Source organism: Microdochium trichocladiopsis (assembly GCF_020744255.1).
Source record: "Microdochium trichocladiopsis strain MPI-CAGE-CH-0230 chromosome Unknown B0I36scaffold_2, whole genome shotgun sequence".
Classification (NCBI taxonomy): Eukaryota; Fungi; Ascomycota; class Sordariomycetes; order Xylariales; family Microdochiaceae; genus Microdochium; species Microdochium trichocladiopsis.
In genome coordinates this window covers 3,750,228-3,769,888 of record NW_025763545.1, presented here as the reverse complement: position 1 = coordinate 3,769,888, position 19,661 = coordinate 3,750,228, and the positions used below count along the sequence as shown (strand labels likewise).

Genomic DNA, 19,661 nt, shown 5'->3' with positions numbered 1-19,661 from the left:
AATCGTCGTTCCGAAGCGCCAAGCATCGAGACACACCCATACGCATGTCTCTGAGGGCCAGACCAAATCTGTCGACCTGACTTGACCACGGTGCAACACAAGAGGTCTGTTTGCACAAAAGCGACATCGTTGCTTCCGATCATTGTTGGTTGCAGGAGTATCAACCTGCCTTCAAGTGCTCAATTGGTCCGCCCTGGGTTCCAGTAGAAGACAACACGGCGGTTCTCGTGGGCGGACGGTTTCACGTCACGAATGCCTCGTGAAATCATGCCAAAAACACATGCACATAGCCGATCTGAATTTGCGCCTGGCGTGCATGTATGCCGAACAAGGTTGCTTCTTGGCTCCTCGGCTTTGGACTACTTTGACCGACCTGCCACTCTCCAGCCCCAGGCGGATGGGTGGTTAGATATTACCCATTGTTGAGCACTTGCTCGCACGCATCTGGTTGATGAAGCTGGGTCTTCTTTCAAATTCCACAGTTTTTCTTTGGAAATATCAGTGTTCGGAACTTCCCACCACATATGACGTCGGCGCAGCCGCGTGGGGGAAGCGAGACGTGGTTCTGGTGATGATATGGCTCGTAGGGACCTTGGCGCGGCCTTTGCACGAGCACGAATCAAGGCCCTTGCCTTTATACCTCCATGAGCAAGGCTGATTCTACGACACCGAGAAAAGAGGTGGGAGGGTTGTTCTTATGGAGGCAAAAATGGCATATGTTGGTGACACGGCTATGATGGTATGTCTGGTGAATTATCGGTGGCCTTAAGCCATCAATTTCAGAGGATAAATGATTGTGATTCTCATGGCGTTGGCCGGAAGATCTGGTCCGGACGGACAAAAAGGATGTATCGGAGCCTGGGTGAAGGTGTGCTGGTAACATCTCTCCTGGGCAGCCTAGAATACATGGTTAGCTGTCAGGTGCCATCTGCCATCTGCACCACCGAATCAGCTTTCTTTACAAAGCTGATTGGTCGCTGCGAGAGTCATGCGCAGCTCAATCTGTGGAAGATTTCCGGAGGATGATGGAATAAATTGGTGAGATGGAGGGGAGGGGTCCTGCACCTTTTGTGGAGATGGGCCATGGGATTCCGGGGTGCTGGGTTCTGGGGATGACGTCGACCCTCCGATCTCGATTCCCGCACGCTTTGCCGTGTGGAAAAGGGAAGTGAGAGTCGTGATCATTGGTTTGGCTGCTGCTGTTTTCCCGATAATCTGACCGCGATCGACTCTTTATTACGTCGAAGTTGCGCGTGACGCGGGTCAATGTTTACACAGGACAAGGCTACAGCCTGATCATCAGTGAAGAATGTCGGGCGTCTATAAGGGGGAGCTACAGTCCTCTGGATTGTCTGGTGCCCTTGCAGTTGAGTATTATCTACAATCACTTTCGCGAAAGCGTTCAGTTCTGCTACAAACTTGCTTTGCGGCTTTCCACAGGTTACCGGAAACCAGTCCTTTACAACACTTGAAAACCAGCAATGGGGTTCAAGCTGATCCGGAGAGCCTCTGCTTTCCGTGCCACGCCTCAGGCGGACGTGTCAAAAGGTATGCCTCTAATCGTTGTTTCCTGCGATTCAAGTTGCTTTTTGAATTGATGACTGAGTCTTAACACGGCCGACAGTGAATGCCACTGCAGAACATTTTAGCGGGAGTGATAAGGATGCGCTGGGTCTCAGCGAGCGGAAGAGCTTAGAAAGCAACTGCAGCACAAGGCTGAGCATGATATCCAGTCACGATTCTGTTGCAAGCAAGGACACCACGGTGAGATCAAGGCGTGGTACGAGTTGAAAGACCCCCGTTGAGGAGGCCCCTTTACCTTACACGGAGAAATTCATCGTTTGTGTCAGGACGACATCGATGTCCGAGGAAGCAATAAATAACTCATAATTGGTCGGTGTACCTTATCCAAATCAGACACATGGTTCCTGGTCTTTGAGAATTCCCAGGATTCGTGCACGCGCAGTGTTCAATCTCAAGGCAAGATCTTTGGCCTGGTTGAATTTGAGTGGTTGCAGGGAAGGTGCGCCTGGCAGATCAGGCACATAGAGGGGAGACCCGATAAGATAAGAATTTTTGATCGTGGCGCGCGCCGAGACTCCAAGCTCACGTAGTTCACGAGGCGAGGTACCGATGACAAGCTCTTCGACATCACTTTCGCTTGGGTGACTTTTTCTCTTCTCTGAGTGCGCACACCCTGCTTGTGCTTGTTTGCCTGTACAGCCATCCTCATGTGGCCTCGACAGGCCACAATCTGCGTTCCAAGTCGGCCTTTTCTCTCTTTTCAGCGGCCCCCCACCTGTCGAGCATTTGCGCACCGAGCCTCCCTGTCTGCCCGACGCACGCAACCCCGAAACAAGCCCACCGTGAACCCGAAGGACTTCTTCGAGGGAAAATACCAAGACGTAATTGCTATCGACGCGAATCGCCCCTGGTATCACCGCAGGGCCGACATCTTCGTGTTTGGTCGTTCCGAACCCCGCGTCGACAAACCGAAAGGGCCCGTTGTCCCCATACCCGCTCCCGGGTTCAGCCAAAGGATGCTTGTGAAAGCACAGCTCGCCACGGCGCCGACGGCGGATACCCCTGGCGCGTGTGTGATGCTGCATTTCGACAATAAGCGCTACATAATCGGAAACATCTCGGAAGGCACCCAACGCTGTATGACGCAGAGGAAAATTCCCTTGGCCAAGGCACAAGATCTCTTCATCAGCGGTCCCGTCGACTGGAGAAGCTGCGGTGGTGTGATTGGGACAATTTTGACGGTGGCCGACACGCTTTCCAATGCACGGGAGGCCACCAACCAGGTCAACAAGGAACGCAAGGAGAAGGGCCGAGCCGAAGTGGCTCACTCGGCAGTCTCCTCGCTGAATCTGCACGGGGGTAAGAATCTGACACACCTTTTGGCGACTGCCAGGCGGTTTGTCTTTAGGAAAGGGCTACCACTCAAACCTCACGAAATCACCAGCGACCGCGCCGAGCAACGATCTATTGGCGAGCCAGACTGGAAGGACGAGAACATCAATGTGTGGTATCTTCCCATTGAATCCTCCTCGGACAACCCGTCCACAGCGAGGACAAGGAAACGCAGCCACGAGGAGTATCTTGACAAGACTCCCGCCGTGAGGGACTCGGATAAGGGCATTGCCGCGAACGTCGTGGAGCAGATGTTCAATTCTAACTGGAGGTTGGATGCTCTTGTAGAGACCACTGTTCACAAGGCACAATTGCCTGCGAAATTATTCGTTAGAGGGAAAGATGGTCACATCAAACCATACACAGGTCCTATGCCGGGTGGCTCTGTGCCATTACCAGACATACCCGATATCCCAGTCCTCGTTCGTCAGCCATGGCCGGCTACCATGGTGACGAACTTGCCCCCGACGGAACCTTCTACGCAGTCCTTGTGCTACATCATCAAAGGGCACGAAACACGTGGAAAATTCAACCCGGTGGAAGCCATCAAGTATGGAGTTGCGAAGACCGATTTCAAACTTCTCACAGCGGGTCAGACCGTTAAAGGCAAGGACGGAGTTGACGTCACTCCAAGCATGGTGCTCGGCGCGCCTGTCGAGGGCAAGGGCTTTGCCTTTGTCGACATCCCCGACACCTCGTATATCAAGCCACTTGTTGAGCGGAGCGAGTGGTCATCTACCGAGATCATGAAAGGAGTCCAGGCCATCTACTGGTCGCTTGGGCCCGGTATAATCCACGACGACTCTTTGCAGGACTTCATGAAGAAAATGTCCTCCCTCAAACATATTGTATGCGCTCCCGATACATGTCCAAACATGATATCTATGGAGTCGGTGGCCACACAGGCCTATAAGCTTCACGCGATCGATCCCCAGCGGTTTCCCCTACCCTACTTCAACAACAACAGCACAGTTCTCGAGACTCCAGTCCCCTCGAGTCCAGCCTGCTTCGAAGTTGGTAGGACGGGCCATACCATACAGTTGGCTCCACAGGTCGTGGTCCAGGACGACAAGATCGTGCCTTTCCCGGACATTCAATTGATGGCTCTGGCGGGCACAGACAAGGACACACGCAAAGAAATAACGCGTCTCACACGGAAGGCTTTCACTAAAACCGAAAAGCCTGAGTTCCTCAGCAAGGTGGAAAGGATCGAGGTCGACATCCCCAATCGGGACGCCGAGATCATCACGCTGGGCACAGGGTCTGCCTTGCCTTCCAAGTATCGCAATGTCTCTGCAACCCTGATAAGGGTGCCAGGCTACGGTAGCTACCTACTCGACTGTGGGGAGAACACTCTCGGGCAGATGAAGCGTGTCTTCGGCCCAGAGCTCGCAACTGTGCTTCAAGAGCTCAAGGGTGTTTGGATCAGCCATCTGCATGCAGACCATCACCTCGGCACGGCAGGTGTGCTCAAGGCATGGAATGAGGCCACAGCGTCTGATGCAAGCAGACGGCTCTTCGTAGCGTCGCATACAGGAATGATCCAATGGCTACGCGAGTATCAAAAGGTGGAGGACTTCGGGTTTTCCAGGCTTCAACTCTTCACCTTTGAAGGGGGTCCCAGGAAGAGCATCTTGCCGCCCAAGGTGATGACGGAAGCAGAACAGGCCATGTTTGGAATCCAGCAGATCGATGCCTGTTACGTGGATCATTGCCATGGTGCACTTGCTGTCGTGCTTACCTGGCCGTCTGGACTGAAGATATCCTACTCCGGAGACTGTCGCCCGAGTAAGGAGTTTGTCCAGATCGGCCAAGGAACAACCCTCCTCATCCACGAGAGCACATTTGACGACGAACTCAGTGGCGATGCGCGAGCCAAGAAGCACTCAACCATGTCAGAGGCTATAGATGTCGGTCGACAGATGGGCGCGCGCAGGATCCTGCTCACGCATTTCTCGCAGCGCTATCAGAAGATTGCGAATCTTGGCACGGATATTCAGGACATCGAGGAAGACGTTGTCGGCAAGGACAAGGCGAGACTTGATGAGGTCATCTTGGTGGCTTTCGATTACATGAAAGTAAAGCTCGGGGACTTTAGAAAGGCGCAGGCTTTCGTACCAGCCATCCAGAAGCTCTTCGAGGATGTCGACGACCAGTAGAAGAAGGCCCTACTTGTAGCACCACTCTATAAACCACTTCATCCGCATGTCATCTCGTATGAGATAAACCCATCAAGCTGTTTTGCGGTGAAACTTTTGCGCATCTCAGCGCCATTTTCCATGCTCCATGAGCCCGGTTCAAAATCCACTTCTCATCCCAGAAGGTAGCTTGTGTCCAGCGAACATTCCATATGAACAACAACAGGTGAAGTTGTGTGGCCAGGGGAAAGTTCAAAGGAATTTCATAATTCAAAATGAGAAAAACATTTCAGATGGCAACCGGCATTTGCCTCAAACATCGTCCCTTGGGTGTTTCCAGCCGGCTAGCCGGACTCATGTCCGATTCGTCGCATGCACGTGCGGATGTGTCCTTACCTGCATTTGCTGGCCCTACACTAGCGTCCACCCGCCAAATCGATCGTCATCAGCTCTGCATTATACTAGTATGCAAGACTCGGCAAGATCGAAGGCAATGTGCTAGTGCTCAATTCATGGATTCCACATCTCCCGCTTACTAGAGTGGCGCTGCACAAGTGTGGCTAACAAGAGACGGGAAACCCCCTTGTCGTACCCATGGAGTACCGGTAAAGGATGACGATTGCAGGGCTTATTGTGACGTGACGTGGCATGGCATGGCATGGCACACCCGAGCTTGCGGAAAAAACAGTTGACTTCAGCTCAGCCATGCAACGGCAGCCTTAGGAGTCTTTAGCTGACCTTTCGCAGGCTGTCCAGTTACGATGCGTCTTTCCAGCCATGGGCACATTGTGACCTACCAAAGTTCCCACAGCCACGGTGTCGGGACGCATGGCAGATCCCTGATTCGCGAGGTTTTACCTGGACTTCCGGGGCGGGCGCTACGAGTAGGCGCTATGACATGTCGCCTGCCTCACTCACTCTCTACTCGGCCGAGCTTTCTGCGCGTGACCCCGCGTAAGAGACCGACACCTGTAGGCGTCCAACACCGCTGTCATGACAAGAGCACACGATTGCCAACACTTGCAACAATTAGGAAAGTGGGTTCGGCATGGCTGGCCTAGCGCTATCGCCTCGAGACCGCGTCAAGCGAGCTTGAAAGTGCTGGTCTAGACACAGTTTTTCCCGGTTTCCCTGACGAGGTGTCGAGGGTTGCGAATTGCCGGGTGGACCTTGTGTAGGCGCCCTCGCTAATCGGTGACGTGACCGGTCTTCGACAGAGCAGCCGGCACCTGTTTGATCAGATATGCTACTCGCAGGCGACGCTATCTGTCAATCTCGTGACTATCTTGATGAATGCAGTTTCCAGAACCAGTAGGGCTGGGCCTCTGCGACGAATTGTATCCCCAGATGGGTGCCAGCACCCCTGCTGAGTGGGAGACCCTTAGGGGACGCATTTTTGACCCAGCTGTGTGGCACCAATGTCAGGCTGGGGCCAAGTTTCATCTCCTTTCGAGATTGTGCCCTTGAAACCCAATCGCCCTTTTCGGTTCCACGGTGGTGGAACTCTGAGCGTTCATGCACGAACGCCGCTGCCGCAGAAAGCTTCACCATCCTCGTCCACCAAGCTCTCTGAACCCTCCCGGCCGAGACTGGTGTCATGGCATAAGCTATGTTCTTCACATCGGCCGTCTTTACAAACCAGCCCGGGTTGCTCCGCGTGTTCGCAGATGATTAACAGCAGCCTCTACCAGTCGACGACGGCAGACTCCTCCACCGCGCCCTGGAGATGACTGCGCCGTGCGTTCCTCGCCTGCGCAAGAGGACCTCCAAGGTCAAGACCGGGTGAGTGTGTGTGTGTGTGCACGGAGCAGATCGCAAGGTCTGGCTACGTTTAGGGGCCCGAACCCGGCCGCCCGGGGGGATTTGTTCTTTCCACCCCAAGACTCTGAGAAACTGCTGGGCAATGCGCATCGTTACTGATCAGACAACCTTGACCTCAGATGCGGCCAATGCAAACGTCGCCGCATCAAGTGCGGTGAGCAGCGACCAGCATGCCTGCGCTGCGCAAGGGCCAACCTGATCTGCTCGTACGAGGCAGCAGCCACCTGCGCAGAGCTGCAGGCCTCTCAGGCCGCGGCGACCGCCCGCATCGTCAACTCGTGGAACAGCAGGAGCCGCCCTCGACCGCAGGTGGATGTCCTCACGCTCCCGCCCCTCACCCGCCACCTCGACGCCGACAAGATTGTGTACGTCGAGCGGTACGGGCTCAGCGTGGCCCCCGTGCTGTCCAGGATCGGCAGCACCGAGTTCTGGTTCCGCACCATCCTCAGAGAGATATCCGTCGACGACTGCATCCTCCACTGCGTGATTGCCATGGGCGCGCTCCAGTACGCCTTCGACCCGAAACCACCCTGCGGTGGCAGCTCGGGGCCGCCGCCTCCTGCTCCTCTCCCTCTCCAGCAGGACAGGGCCATCGCCGAGAGGGCCAGGGCCAACGTCCACTACGAGCGCGCGCTCAAGAGCATGAGCCTCGCCATCTCGCTCATGAAGGTCCAGCTCCAGCGTGCCAACGAGCAGGCGTCGCGGAGGGCGATCCTCATCGTCAGCATCCTCTTCATCGTCTTTGAGCTCATGCATGGCGACCCGGAAAGCGCGGACGGGGTGGCCGCCAAGGCCATGGCCGCGCTCTGCGGCGTGCTGCCTATATTCTGCCCGGACCGGGCCACGCTGGAGAAGATTGGCCGGGACGTCGACGACGAGGGCATTGAGGAGGCGACCTGGTTGCTCCCGAGGCTGTCCGCGATGCGGGGAGGCACGTCGGGGCTCCCGCTCGACGTCGTCTCGCGGCCCTTCTCGTGGGAAAGCGAATATTGCCTCAAGGGGCTTGCTACCACGATCAAGTGTCCTGGTCAGGATGCACCATACGAGTCATTCATGTAAGTTTTGCACTACTCCTTGGGCCCCCTCTCCAGACGCGGAGATGATGCATTGTGTGACGGATCTGCTTGGTCGTCCCAAGCAAAGGACGTGCCCGTCGATGTCAAGGTCTCTTGTTGTTACTGACAGCGATTCCCTGGTGCAGGCAGGCCTGGGACCGATACTTGACCGTGCAGATGGTGTGGACGACGCGGATCGACATCTCTACCGTACCAGATGCTGAGAAGCCTCTCCTGGCTGAGCAGCACAAAACCATCATGGGCATGGCTGCTGACTGGTGGCACCAGATTCGGCAGCGCCTTGGGGCCGAGTTGGACATGACCCGGCAGCTCCTGCTGAGGGTGACGTTTTTCTTCTCGTGCGCGTCGCGGCTCTATCTAGCACACGCCCTGCACCCGCTGGACACGACCTGGGAGGACTACGCTGCTGACACAATGTACGCACTCGAAGTGGCGGAGCAGATTCTGGACCAGTCGGACCATGAGTCGTCTTTGCTACTCTTCAACGACAAGGTTCTGCCCTCGATCCCGAATCTGCTCACGCGATGCCCGGTGCGGGACGTGCGAGCCAAGGGACTACGGATTGTGGCCCGGACGCTGGCGACGATGGGGTGGGAATCGAAGGGTAGCCGTGCGTCCCCGCGCAACTTGTGGCTCGAGTGGTGGTGGTCCAACATCCAGCCAGAGAGTTTTATGCGGCAGTCGGTAGTGGTCGCCAGCACGCCAAGCATCAAGCGGTCAGACAGCCCGCGAAGCGACTGTGATGGTGACGGTGACGACGGCTCTGACGTCGCGTATTACGAGCTCGCAGACCAGGTCTGCATGAAAAGCCCGCAGTCCCGCAGCAGCAGCAGCAGCAGCAGCAATAGCACCAACAGCGGCGGGGACGGAAACGCTGCCGGCACTGGGGACTCGTCCTGGGGTGAAAGGTTCATCCTCTGCGCGATAGCGACATGCACCATATGAGGCATGATTTCCATGCGCGGCCAAGTGTATGATAGGCTAATACCTGCTACCTATGATGAGATGGGGATCGCCGGGTCTGACATGTCAGAGCTAGCCACGCCTGCCCTGCACCCTCAAGTGTCAGGGCTGCATTGCGGCGGAGCGAAATGAATCGACGTCGTATTTTCAGACGAGGCCATGCTCCCGATCCCACCCTGGGGCTTGGCACGGGACAGCACACCTCCCTTGAAGGATCCATACGAACTCTTCTTCCCCATCCCTGGCGGGCGAGCTCAGGCACGGGCGAGTCCAGGGAGGCCGAGAACCCAGCAGAACGCGAGAGCCAGCGCGGCAGCGAAGTGGGGGGTTTTTGCTCAGAGGGTCTTGGTCATCAGTACCTTAGTAATTAAGGTAAGGTACCCAGGCTGACTGGCCCCATTGTCGTGCGGCGCGGCCGACCGACCGACCCTGCTCGGGCACCCGTGGACACTTGCAAGGGGTTGGGGGCGGCAAGGAAAAGGGTCGTCGCTGGTCTGGGGAGGCCGAAAAACAGCGTGCGGGAACAAGCTTTTGCAGGGGTCTGCGCCGCGGTGCGATAGTGAAGGTGCCGATGGGGCCACAGCGCATTACGGGCCGTAGCTCGATCGCCATTGCGCCACTATGCACCAAGCCCGGGCGCCCGCGTCAAACACGAGAAAAACGGAAAACAGGCCAATTGCTGCTAGCGCTGCTTGAAACAGACCAGCCATGCCAGCCAACCAGCCAGTCAATGGTCCCGCAGGCAGCGCACTCTCACAATCTAATTTCTCCTCGCTTGGGGCCAAGCCAAACGCAAGCACGCAGGCATGCTCGCAGGCAGACGTTTAGGCTACCTGCGGGCTCCGCAGCTTGTCTGGGGTCTTCATGTGAATACTAGCATGACTGACCGGGACGAGAGGGAATAATTGGAATGCCCGCCACAGCCAGCCAGCCTGGACCCGCGAGGTCCGCCCTTCTGCAGGTCCCTCCCGACACTGGCGGCCTAGCCAAAGCATGTGCTGCTCTAATTAGCTAGCTCGCTCGTCTTTGAGCGACTGAACCATGGCGGTTGTTGGTCTTGTCTTCGTCCTGGCGTGACACACACACACACACGCGCTCCCGCCGGGCACCTCTGTTGTTGCATATCACCTCTTGTCGGCCATGGGTTGCGTGCCAGGGTAGAATACCCCGTCCCTGCTTGCTCATCATCACCAACGCCCGAGTTCTCTTCCAGAGAAGCCCCCATCTTCTCTCATCACCAACCACCATGGAGCAGAAGACAAGACAGGAGGCCACTGGCCTTCTCTCTGGCGCTTACCGCGGCCCTGGAGACGACGAGAAGCAACACCAGGCCGCAAACCATACCTCGTCGTCATCCTCCTCCTCCAGGAGTAGCAGCGACAACTCCTCACACGCCGATGATGATGCATGGCGCTCGAGACCGGACGACTTCGACTCTGACTCGCCGTCGTCGTCGGCGTATCCCAGCTTCAGATCAAATCACACACTCAACCGCCTCTTCTACTCGGTAGGCGGCGCGGCGCGGCGGCGCGCTCTCCTGGGGCTGGCGTCGCTGATTCTGGTCTCGCTCATGTTCTGGGGCTTCGGCGTGCATACCATCCTCCTCAAGGAAAAGGAAAAGTTCCTCCACAACTCTCAGCCCGGGAGTGGTGTCATCCCGCCGCCGCCGCCCGCGGTGACGCCCACCTCACTCCCGTTCCTGAATGGTGGCAGCCACGCCAACCCCGTCCACGACGATCTGGCGAACCCTGTCCCGCCGGCGAAAGTCACGCCACCCACACATGCTGCCCCGAAGCCAGACCCCGTCAAGGTCGAGGACAAGCCCGAGACCGCTCCGCCGCCGCCACCACCGCCTGCTCACGCGGTCGACGTGCCGGCCGGCACTCTCGATGAGCATGGCCACAACCGGAAGCCGTCCAACGAGTCCGACTTTTGCACGACCTGGCCCGTGGACGAGATGGGCGGATACAAACCCAAGGCGATCCACGGGGACCAGCGCCACAAGCTGAGCAGCCACGCACCGGCGGGCGGCTGGAAGAAGCCCACGGGCTTCAAGATCATTGCCATGGTCTTTTACGGGCGCAAGCGCAACGTCGACATTCTCGACTGCTACCTGCGCCAGAACCTCGCGAGCAACGGCGGCTACCTCGACGAGATCCGCTTCATGGTCAAGACCACCAACGAAGACGACATTGAGTGGCTGCGCGCCTTTGTCAAGACGGTAGAGGGCTACAAGTATCAGGATCTCGACCTGTGCACGACCCAGCAGGGATATGGCTGTATCTGGGAGTACGCTGACGAGGACGACACTCTCTACATCAAGATTGATGACGATATTGTAAGTCGTTGGGACAAATCGACGCCCTCGCTTTTCCCCATGATGTCCAACAATCGCTAATTTCTTTGGTTGCGAATAGCTCTATATCCACCCGGACGCCATTCCGCAGATGGTCCACACACGCCTGGCCGTGCCAGAGCCGTTTGCCGTCTCCGCCCAGCTCGTCAACAGTCCGATTTCCGGTCTGCAGCAATATCACTATGGCGCCATCCACCCCTTCATCCCCGATCCGTACAGCCACCCGACCCGTCGCCCAGGCGAGGAGTGGCGGCCGTCCAAGTGGGGAGTCCTGGCCAAGGGCATGAAGGCCTTCATCGATGGCGCCAACATGGAGGTCCAGGCCTCGTACGACGGGCACCCGTGGGTACTCATGACGGACTCGCTCGCCGACATGACACCCCTCCTGAAGACGCCCATGGGCGACTGGCAGGGCCATCTCGCCGACGACCCTGCGTTTGGCCCCGGCTGGAAGAGCTGGGCCATTGCTGCGCAGCAGGAGTACTCCCTGCTGTACAACATCGAGCTCGACGAGATGGACCGCTACCACTTTGGCCGTCGGATCCGGTACGACAAGACGGCCCCTTCCCACATGGCCACCGCGGCCGAGCCTCCGGCTGCCGCCGCGACACCAAAACAGCAACAACAGTCTCCTCGTTCCGCCAGCATCGTCAACCCTCACCCGTCTACCGGCGGCGAGAACCTCTTTGACGTGCAGTTCATGCGGTACAACCTCAACTTCGTCGCCGTCTGGGGCCGCGACGTCAAGCTGGGCCTGCCCGTCGGGGACGACGAGGCCGACTTTACGCAGTGGATCCCCCGCCGCCTGGGCCGCCCGTTCGTCATTGACACGCGCGCCATTGTCGCGCACAACAGCTTCTTCACGCAGCACGGCGGCATCAGGCAGACGGACCTGCTGGACCGCTGGCGCGCGGTGGCCAACGAGCTCGCATGCAAGCCGGATAACCTCAAGGTTCCCTGGGATCTGCGGTGCAAGGGGTTTTAATGAGAGTAAAATTTTGCGACGCCCCAAAACTGAACGCGTTACGGTTTCCTATTTTGGGACACGCTGCCCATTCTCTCAAAAAGAAGAAAATACTATTCACCAGCTCCAGCCAACATTCAAGCCATTTCTAGCATTATGCCACAGTCCACTCAGGGTTGGACACACGAAGGAGTGAGAGCAGAAAGTCACGCGGTGCTAGATAAGGGTACAACGACCATTCTGGGTTTATCTTTTTGGGGGTTTTTCTCTGCTGTTTTTCTTTTTATTATCTGCCCGGTGTTATGGGGTCACGAAGGGTAAGGGGGTTGCATTAGACAAATTTTATTATTATTAATCTTTGCCATGGGTTTCTTCGTCGTCGCATTTTGCGTGTGTGTGTGTATGTGTTCTTTTCTGATTTCAGGAAAGAGACATTTTTTATATCCAAAATACCAGTGTCCAGCTTCTTTGCCAATATCCCGCCCCCCCAAAAAAGAACATGGCAAGCATTGCTCAATCGAGCACGGCATTGTTTCTCTCTCTTCCCTCCCAACGTTGGCGCCAGTCATTCTGAGGCAGTTGGTACACACTTGTTGTGTGATCTGGTTTTCTCGGCACCTCTGTCTGTGGAGAATCCGTGAAAATGGTGCGGGACAAGACTCTCGACGAGCAGATTGGATCAGCATAATACGAGAACGATGACTCTAATTTACTTCGCGCGCGAGAAAGATGAGAATGCTTTTGATCTCTCTCTGCGTGGTGGGTTTCATGGGGTGCTTGTTCCCCGTCCAACAAGCGAGCCTGGGTTTTTTTTTTTTTGTTTTTGTTCGCTGTCCTTTTCTCTATCCCATCTAGTCGGGCAAACACGTATCATCATCGAGGAATCGAGAGAATCCTTTAAGTCGACAAGACAGTCAATGGGAAATCCGGGACAAATGCTTTCTCGCCCGTGATAATGTAAAGCCCCAGAGACTGGTCGTCGCTTTCATCACAGTAGGGGTTTTTTTTTTTGGTTTTTTTTTTTGGTTTTTTTTTTTTTTTCACACAGCAAGCCACGCAAGCAAGCTGCTGGCCATCGTCATATCCCTTTTCTTGAAGAAGACGAATAATACTTCTCCCGGAGTATCTTTTCTATTCGGCTAATTTATCTCTTAGTAGTTTTAGGCGGGAAAGCCTAACGTGAGTGCCTTCAATGATTTTTTCCCTTCTTGGAAATACTCTATTCCGTACGAGGCACCGCACAACTCTGGGCGTAGATCTGTGGCTAGTTCTTCCACCACGCCGGCGCCCACTGATCATAGCTGCGTGCATACCGGGGCAAACAGACACGCTTTCTGAACGATCTCGGTTCCACATCGAGACCAGGAAGCAGTGGCTGCTGAAAGGTCTACTCTCAGTCGACCACCACGACATCGTGATCCCACTCTTGTACCCATCAAAACACATCAACCTGTCTCGCAGACGGTGAACGTCACCACCATGGTGAGACCAATGTACGTAGCGGACAAGCAAATCAAGTTTTGGACATTTTGAGCATCTTGCCAAGTTTGTCTGACCGTCCTTGAGGGTAAGAATAATTGACAATGCCTAATATTCGCAGCCGCTACAGCCCAGTTCATTAAAATAATCATTCATGAGTGACTTTTCGCCTCCGGGAGTGGCAATGTCCATCCTTGATGCCACGCTCTTCCCCCGAGATTGCAGTTGCGCTGATAATGCAATGGATCCATGCTGAGGAAAAAACAAACTCCACTTTCGCCAATTCGTACACGGTCAAGACGTCACATCCTCCGGTGAGCCGCAGCCGGCCTGGCATTCTAGGCCACCGAGCCGCGGGCAGAGTATCGCTCTTGCTCGTGCATGCGCTCCCGGCGGATCTTCGACGCCTCTGTGCCGTCGTCAGGGACGGCTTGCTCCCGGAACCACGGGTGCTCGAGAGCCTCTCTGGCAGTGATGCGCTTGGCCGGGTCGTAGACAAAGATTTTCTGGAGCAAGTCGAGGAAAAGTTTGAGGAAATTGTTCGACGGCGGCATAATGTCCTATGGTAAATGGTTAGTGGGCTGAGATGGGCGGAAGCGTGGTGGTGTCTGGTGTCTGGCACACTAACCTGTAACCGCTTCATGTTCTTGACGAATCGTCTTGACGCACGAGTCGTCTCTGGAGTGGGATAGTCCAGCTTGAGTCGTTTGAAGTACCTTTTCGCGGATGTTAGTGTCTCGTAATGTTCACGGTAGAAATAGTGGCTGCGGGCATACTTGGATGCAGGGTTTCCTCCACTTCGTGTCGCCATCTTATTCACAGCTTGCACCAGGTGCGAGTCGATCCTGCCATCGCAGACATTCTCCATCATGGCCAGGTGCTCGAGGTTATCATGCGTCTGGAAGAGGGCATCGCCAGTGTAGAATTCGACCAAGATGCACCCTATGCTCCAGATATCGCAAGGGAACGACCACCCCAATCCCAAAATGATCTCGGGTGCTCGATAGTGCCTTGTAGAGACGACGGAGGAATGGTACTCATCCTCGAATGTCGCAGAACCGAAATCGATAAGCCGGATCTCAGTGTCAAGGAGGACCTTGCGCTGTGTGGCCTGGCGGCTGACACCAGCAGACGAAGACGGTATCTTCCGGTTGTAGGTAAAGGTTTGGTAGGCACTGTCGCACAGAAGAATGTTTTCGGGTTTGAGATCGGTGTGGATGAGGTTGAGGTCGTGAAGGACTGGCAGACTGTCAGTACGAATGTGGTATCTAATGTGCCTGGGCGTACGATTCAATACTTACACGCTACGCTGGTGAAGAGCTGCCGAGCAAAGTTGTGAATCTGGCTGTTAGGGAATGGCACAAAATTGTTGCTCTTGAGGAAGTCAAAGACACTGGAGCCGAGCAGGTCCATGACAATACAGATGTGTCCTCTGAAATCGAAACAGTCGCGAAGGTGGATGCAACGGTTCCTGTTCTCGGCATCGTTTGCCTTCAAGGTCTTCAATACGCGGAGCTCGATGCGCGAGGCGTCTCGGTACTTTTGTACAGCGCGGATGATCTTGATCGCAACCAGGTGATGGTCTCTCTTGTGGCGTGCTTGTACGACCTTGCCAAAGGTGCCTTGGCCAAGTAGCTTGATCATTTGATCTGTAGGGACGGGTTAGTGGGCGTCCAGCGACGCGAGTGGCGAGTGTGAGCTGTGAGTGCCTGAATACTTACAGTCTGGTGTGAGATCTGCGTCGGGGACGACGATATAGTGGCCGTCGTCATCGTCAACCTTGACATTTTGGTGATTGCGCTGTGAAATGAAAATGATTAGCCGTCGAATCTCGACAAACGACGTTAGCGAGAACTTACATCCTGAACCGCGCGCACGTGAACCTCGCCAGCTTTCTTGACCGGTTTCTTGGGCGGCTGATAGCTGAACACGTCTCTGTGCGTCTCGACTTCACGTCGCTTGGCCTCTTGAGCAATTTGCTGGCGCGTCCGTTTCCGCTTCTGGCCAGTCAAGGCTTCGTTGTCATAATGGCCATTTGACGACAACGATCCCAATGACGTCGCCGCCGTTGTAACATGGGCTGACGTTGTGCGATCTGTGGACGCAGACCCGCTATGTGATGGGTGGCCGTATGGGTCTGCTCTGCTTCCGCTGACATAGCTTGGGACATTATCGTAAGCAAGAGGATCGTCCTTCCGACGTCTTTTGGGGGCGTGACTGGGATCGGAGATGTGATGACTCCGAGTCGAGCCGTTTGTATTGCCATTTGTGTATGTCTTTGACGCTGTCGTCGCTACGGATGCAGCGTAATGGCTGCTGGGCTCGGGGCTGTCATCAATGACGATGATCTCCTTGGGCAGGCCATTCTTGTAAAAATTGCCCCAGTCGGGTTCTCTCGACCGGCGTCGTTTCCTGGCCGAGCTGCTGTCGTCGGCGTAGCCCAAATGACTCGCCTGGCTGGCGACAGCGGTGTGTGACATGTCTGCGGTCGCGTCTGAGTAGTGATGCCGGCTCGTAGATCTCGAGCCGGAGGGGTGTGATGTGCCTCTGGGAGTGTCGGGGACCTGTCTGGTGCGGGCTACCGAGGCGGCTAGTCCATTGGACGCAGCCGTTGTGCCGTAGTGAGGAGACTGAAGTGGTGGCAGGGTCGAGGCGGAGTATGGGTAGTGGTCTGCAGAAGCCTGGAGGTGAGGCAGGGTCTGTTGTTGGTACCGCTTGGACGTTGTCGCAGTGGATGCAGCGGCCGGGGTAGGGAGGACAACGGTCGACGCTCCGCGTATCGAGGCAGGCGTGTCGGTCGAGCGATAATTCGTGTTTGACGATGCCGCTGGATGGTGGTTGTGGTGGTGCAAGCCAGCGGCAGGCGAGGGACTTGCCGGGCCTTGCGGATAGGAAGAGGTGAGGTAGCTCTGATGGTGATGCGAGTGATGGAGATGTGGATGGTGCAGCTGATGGCGGTAATGGCCTGGAGGAGGAAGCGTGGCAGTAGCAGTGGTCGGCGTGGACATTGTCGTTCGTCAGAGGTGCCGGATCAACGAGAGGATAGGGATTGGGTCCTGCCAGTGCGCTTTTGCAGTGGACTCGATGCGACGCCCACCGGCTGGCTGGGCGGCTGGCTGGCTGGCTGGGCGGAAGAGAGAGAAGGGCGTCAGAGCGACCTGACCTGGGTAGAGGGCGCGCTCAGGACGAGCGTGGGTGCTTGTGTGGGATAAGCCTATCGCAGGCGAGTGCCAGGCGCTGGCAGCAGCAGCCTCAGCGGTCGCTCACAGCTGCGTGACGGCGTGGTGGGCCTGGGACGAGGGCTTGTAGCGAACAACACAGCGGGGCAGTAGCGCTGTATGAGAAGCAGCCGTGACCTCGCAGCAGTAGGGAGAGAGGCACTCGCGTCTGTGTGCTGCAACGTTGGTCGCTATGGCCAGGAACAGAGTACGGGTAAAAGAAAGGTATGAGCAATCCAGGCGTTGGCTGTTTTGGGGTCCTGCCTCGATTGCAACAGATATATCTGCCTGGCTCGAATCGGGCGGGCCGTTCCTCTGCGTGTGTGCGCGTTGTGTGTGAAGGTTTTGGCTCTATGCTGTGGATCTCGACGTCGGCCGCATGTCTCGCAGGGGAACTCTGGGTGCGCGACAGGCCACTTCGCTGGGATCCTGAGAGGGTAGAGAGGCTGGAGGTCGCTGAGGCACGAAGAGGACGAGGTCGTCGTTGTTGTTGGCGGTAGAAAGCAGCACAAGCAGCTTACGAGGCTGGAATGAGAGGGCAATCGGCCGTGGGCAACTGTTGTCGTCGATCGGGTCGGACTGGCTCGCTGGCGTCGTTGTCATCTGGTGTGCCGGGCGTGGTGCGTGTCGGGGGTGGGCGAGTGGAGCTCAAGATTCACTCCCACTCTCGACGGCGGTGCTCAATCACGGGGAGGAGTCGAGCAGGCGGGTGATCGGTTCTCGTTGCAAAGAGAGGAACGAGGAATACTCCAGACCGGCATATGCGCAACAGGCTGATGATGGATTGTGGCCCGTCACTCGTTCTGCTCTTCCTTTCGTGTGTCTCGAGGCAATTGCCCTTTGCTGCACACGGATGATTGCCGTTCCGCCGGCTGGAGCGATGTGACAGAGGCAGATATCACACTGTCTAGCCGGCGCCTCTCGTGGTGGTGCAGGACAGTGTTGATGGCGGGCCCTTGGCTACTGTGTGGCCTGGCCCAGTCGCCTCCAATGTTGTCTGGGACGTTGGCTGGGCCAGGGCAGGCCCCGACCAGCAACTGGGGGAGCGATTGGTGGGCCAACGGGGCTCGACTCGTCCAACCGGCCGCCTCTGGCCACCACACCACCACCTCCTCCACCTCCTCCTCCTTGCTCCTCTTGCCCCTTCGTCCACGTTTGTCACTCAGTCGCACCAACCTTACTACTCCAGCCCAAGAGGGCCGAGGGCCTCGATGCACCAAGCACGCGGCGGGGCCGGACTGCCCAGCGCTATCACTCTTGGAACCAAAAGTGACCAGCCGCCACTGCCCACTCTCCTCTCCTCTCCTCTCCATGCACTAAGTAGCATCAGCCACTCGAGATCAGCACCGCGCCATGTCAGCCTGTCTGTCTCCTTGTCGTCTAAATCCCGGAGCGTCCCACGACATGCCACACTCTCGTGGCGGGGCGGGCCCCGATCGATCACGGGCCATCCTCCACTGTATCCAAGACGTCTTGGCCAGCAGCACGCAGTCGCAGAAACCATCGCTGGCGCAGTGATTCAGAGTCCCTCCTGACGTGTTGACGGGTGACTCGGCGCAGTTGACAGACCCATGGCCATCATGATCAGAATTGTTCCTCCGATGCGGCTCATGCTCATGTTTCTCTTTCGTCTCTCGCGAGCTGCCAGGGTGCACCTTAGTTGCGACCAGCGCGAGGCAGCAGGGTCCATCCACAGCCGGCAGGGTTCGCCGCAGCAAGCCCAGAATGGAACTACAGTCCCGCAGAGTCGACCCCCCGGCTGACTGCCATTCATCCAAGCTATCTCCCGTGTCTGAACGCTGGACGCAGGGCGGGCCGAAATGGGAAGCCTGCCCCCTGGTCGCGAATTCACGACCATCCGAGACGTCCATTCAGGCCGACGTGCTCCGTGCGAGCAGCACCGCCCTGCACCCGCGGCGACTTTTTGATTTCCAACCTTGGAAGGTAGGATGCGCTGCCGTGATGCAAAAGGACTGAGCTGGGCAATCCTCGACGACGGCTTCTCTACGCTCAAAGACGCACTGCCTGCATGGCAGTCTGGCACGCGTCTCGTTATTCTCTCCACACATCCAAGGGCAAGGCATCAGTGTCGAAACGGCGCAAGTGTAGGCCAAGATCACGAAGGTCGCGGGAGCACAGGCACATGCAACGAGTGGTCCATGATTATGGCGCCAACGTCATTGCGCGCGGTTCCACAGCGCAAAGTGGCCATTGCGCCTGCCGCAAGGCAGCATTCCGGAGACGATGAGGAGCCTCCCTCCCTGTGGGGTCTTGCAGCCGCAGGGCTGTTGCGACGGCGACTCGCATCAGTGCAACAGGCGGTATCCGTGGTAATTTCCACGTCCTTGGAAGATATGGATCTGGCTCTTCCTTTCCGTCATGGTGTTCCTTGGTCGCATGCCGCGATCGGGGCATTGCTGGTGCATCTGGTGGCTGTGGGCAGCGCTGCCATGTTGAGCCGTTCGGTCATGCTGTAGATATTCTCACGTATTGTGTTCACGCACGGCATGTTACTTTGGGCTCCTGCGCCACCATGCAGCCCAGCCGAAAGACCGGCCCCTCCCACCCACCAACAGATGAGTTACGCTCATGCCACAGGCACTTGAGACCCTGAAGTCAAGACGCCATTGTCGGTTCGCCCATCACTCGCCGTTGTTGTTTTTTGGTCAAAGATGGCATACAGGAATTCGGTACTTTTGGTGATCACTGGCGACAGATTGGGCGTATACA

The 19,661-nt window shown here is 56.7% G+C and overlaps 5 protein-coding genes across 5 annotated transcripts; 4 read left to right on the top strand and 1 right to left on the bottom strand.

Annotated features, from left to right (window-relative positions):
* Positions 1-2,139: 2,139 nt before the first annotated feature.
* Positions 2,140-5,352, top strand: B0I36DRAFT_315847 (uncharacterized protein). Its single transcript, XM_046152924.1, has one exon. It carries the CDS (start codon positions 2,232-2,234, stop codon positions 5,073-5,075), a length of 2,844 nt encoding a protein of 947 aa, XP_046017359.1. The 5' UTR covers positions 2,140-2,231; the 3' UTR covers positions 5,076-5,352.
* A 1,299-nt stretch (positions 5,353-6,651) lies between these two features.
* Positions 6,652-9,085, top strand: B0I36DRAFT_77257 (uncharacterized protein). Its single transcript, XM_046163351.1, has 3 exons — positions 6,652-6,836; positions 6,995-7,930; positions 8,077-9,085. Exons 1-3 carry the CDS (start codon positions 6,781-6,783, stop codon positions 8,894-8,896), a joined length of 1,812 nt encoding a protein of 603 aa, XP_046017358.1. The 5' UTR covers positions 6,652-6,780; the 3' UTR covers positions 8,897-9,085.
* Positions 9,086-10,160: 1,075 nt separating this feature from the next.
* On the top strand, positions 10,161-12,255 carry B0I36DRAFT_359824 (uncharacterized protein; the record flags this gene model as incomplete). The annotated part of the gene is made up of 2 exons (XM_046158198.1): positions 10,161-11,252; positions 11,332-12,255. 2 exons carry the CDS (start codon positions 10,161-10,163, stop codon positions 12,253-12,255), a joined length of 2,016 nt encoding a protein of 671 aa, XP_046017357.1.
* Positions 12,256-14,051: 1,796 nt separating this feature from the next.
* On the bottom strand, positions 14,052-16,721 carry B0I36DRAFT_346233 (kinase-like domain-containing protein; the record flags this gene model as incomplete). Its single annotated transcript, XM_046156435.1, has 5 exons — positions 14,052-14,273; positions 14,342-14,952; positions 15,015-15,362; positions 15,435-15,513; positions 15,573-16,721. The coding sequence occupies 5 exons, from the start codon at positions 16,719-16,721 to the stop codon at positions 14,052-14,054; spliced, it is 2,409 nt and encodes an 802-aa protein (XP_046017356.1).
* Positions 16,722-18,536: 1,815 nt separating this feature from the next.
* Positions 18,537-19,506, top strand: B0I36DRAFT_77217 (uncharacterized protein). The gene has a single exon (XM_046163349.1). The coding sequence runs from the start codon at positions 18,881-18,883 to the stop codon at positions 19,406-19,408; it is 528 nt and encodes a 175-aa protein (XP_046017355.1). The 5' UTR covers positions 18,537-18,880; the 3' UTR covers positions 19,409-19,506.
* The last annotated feature ends 155 nt before the right edge of the window (positions 19,507-19,661 follow it).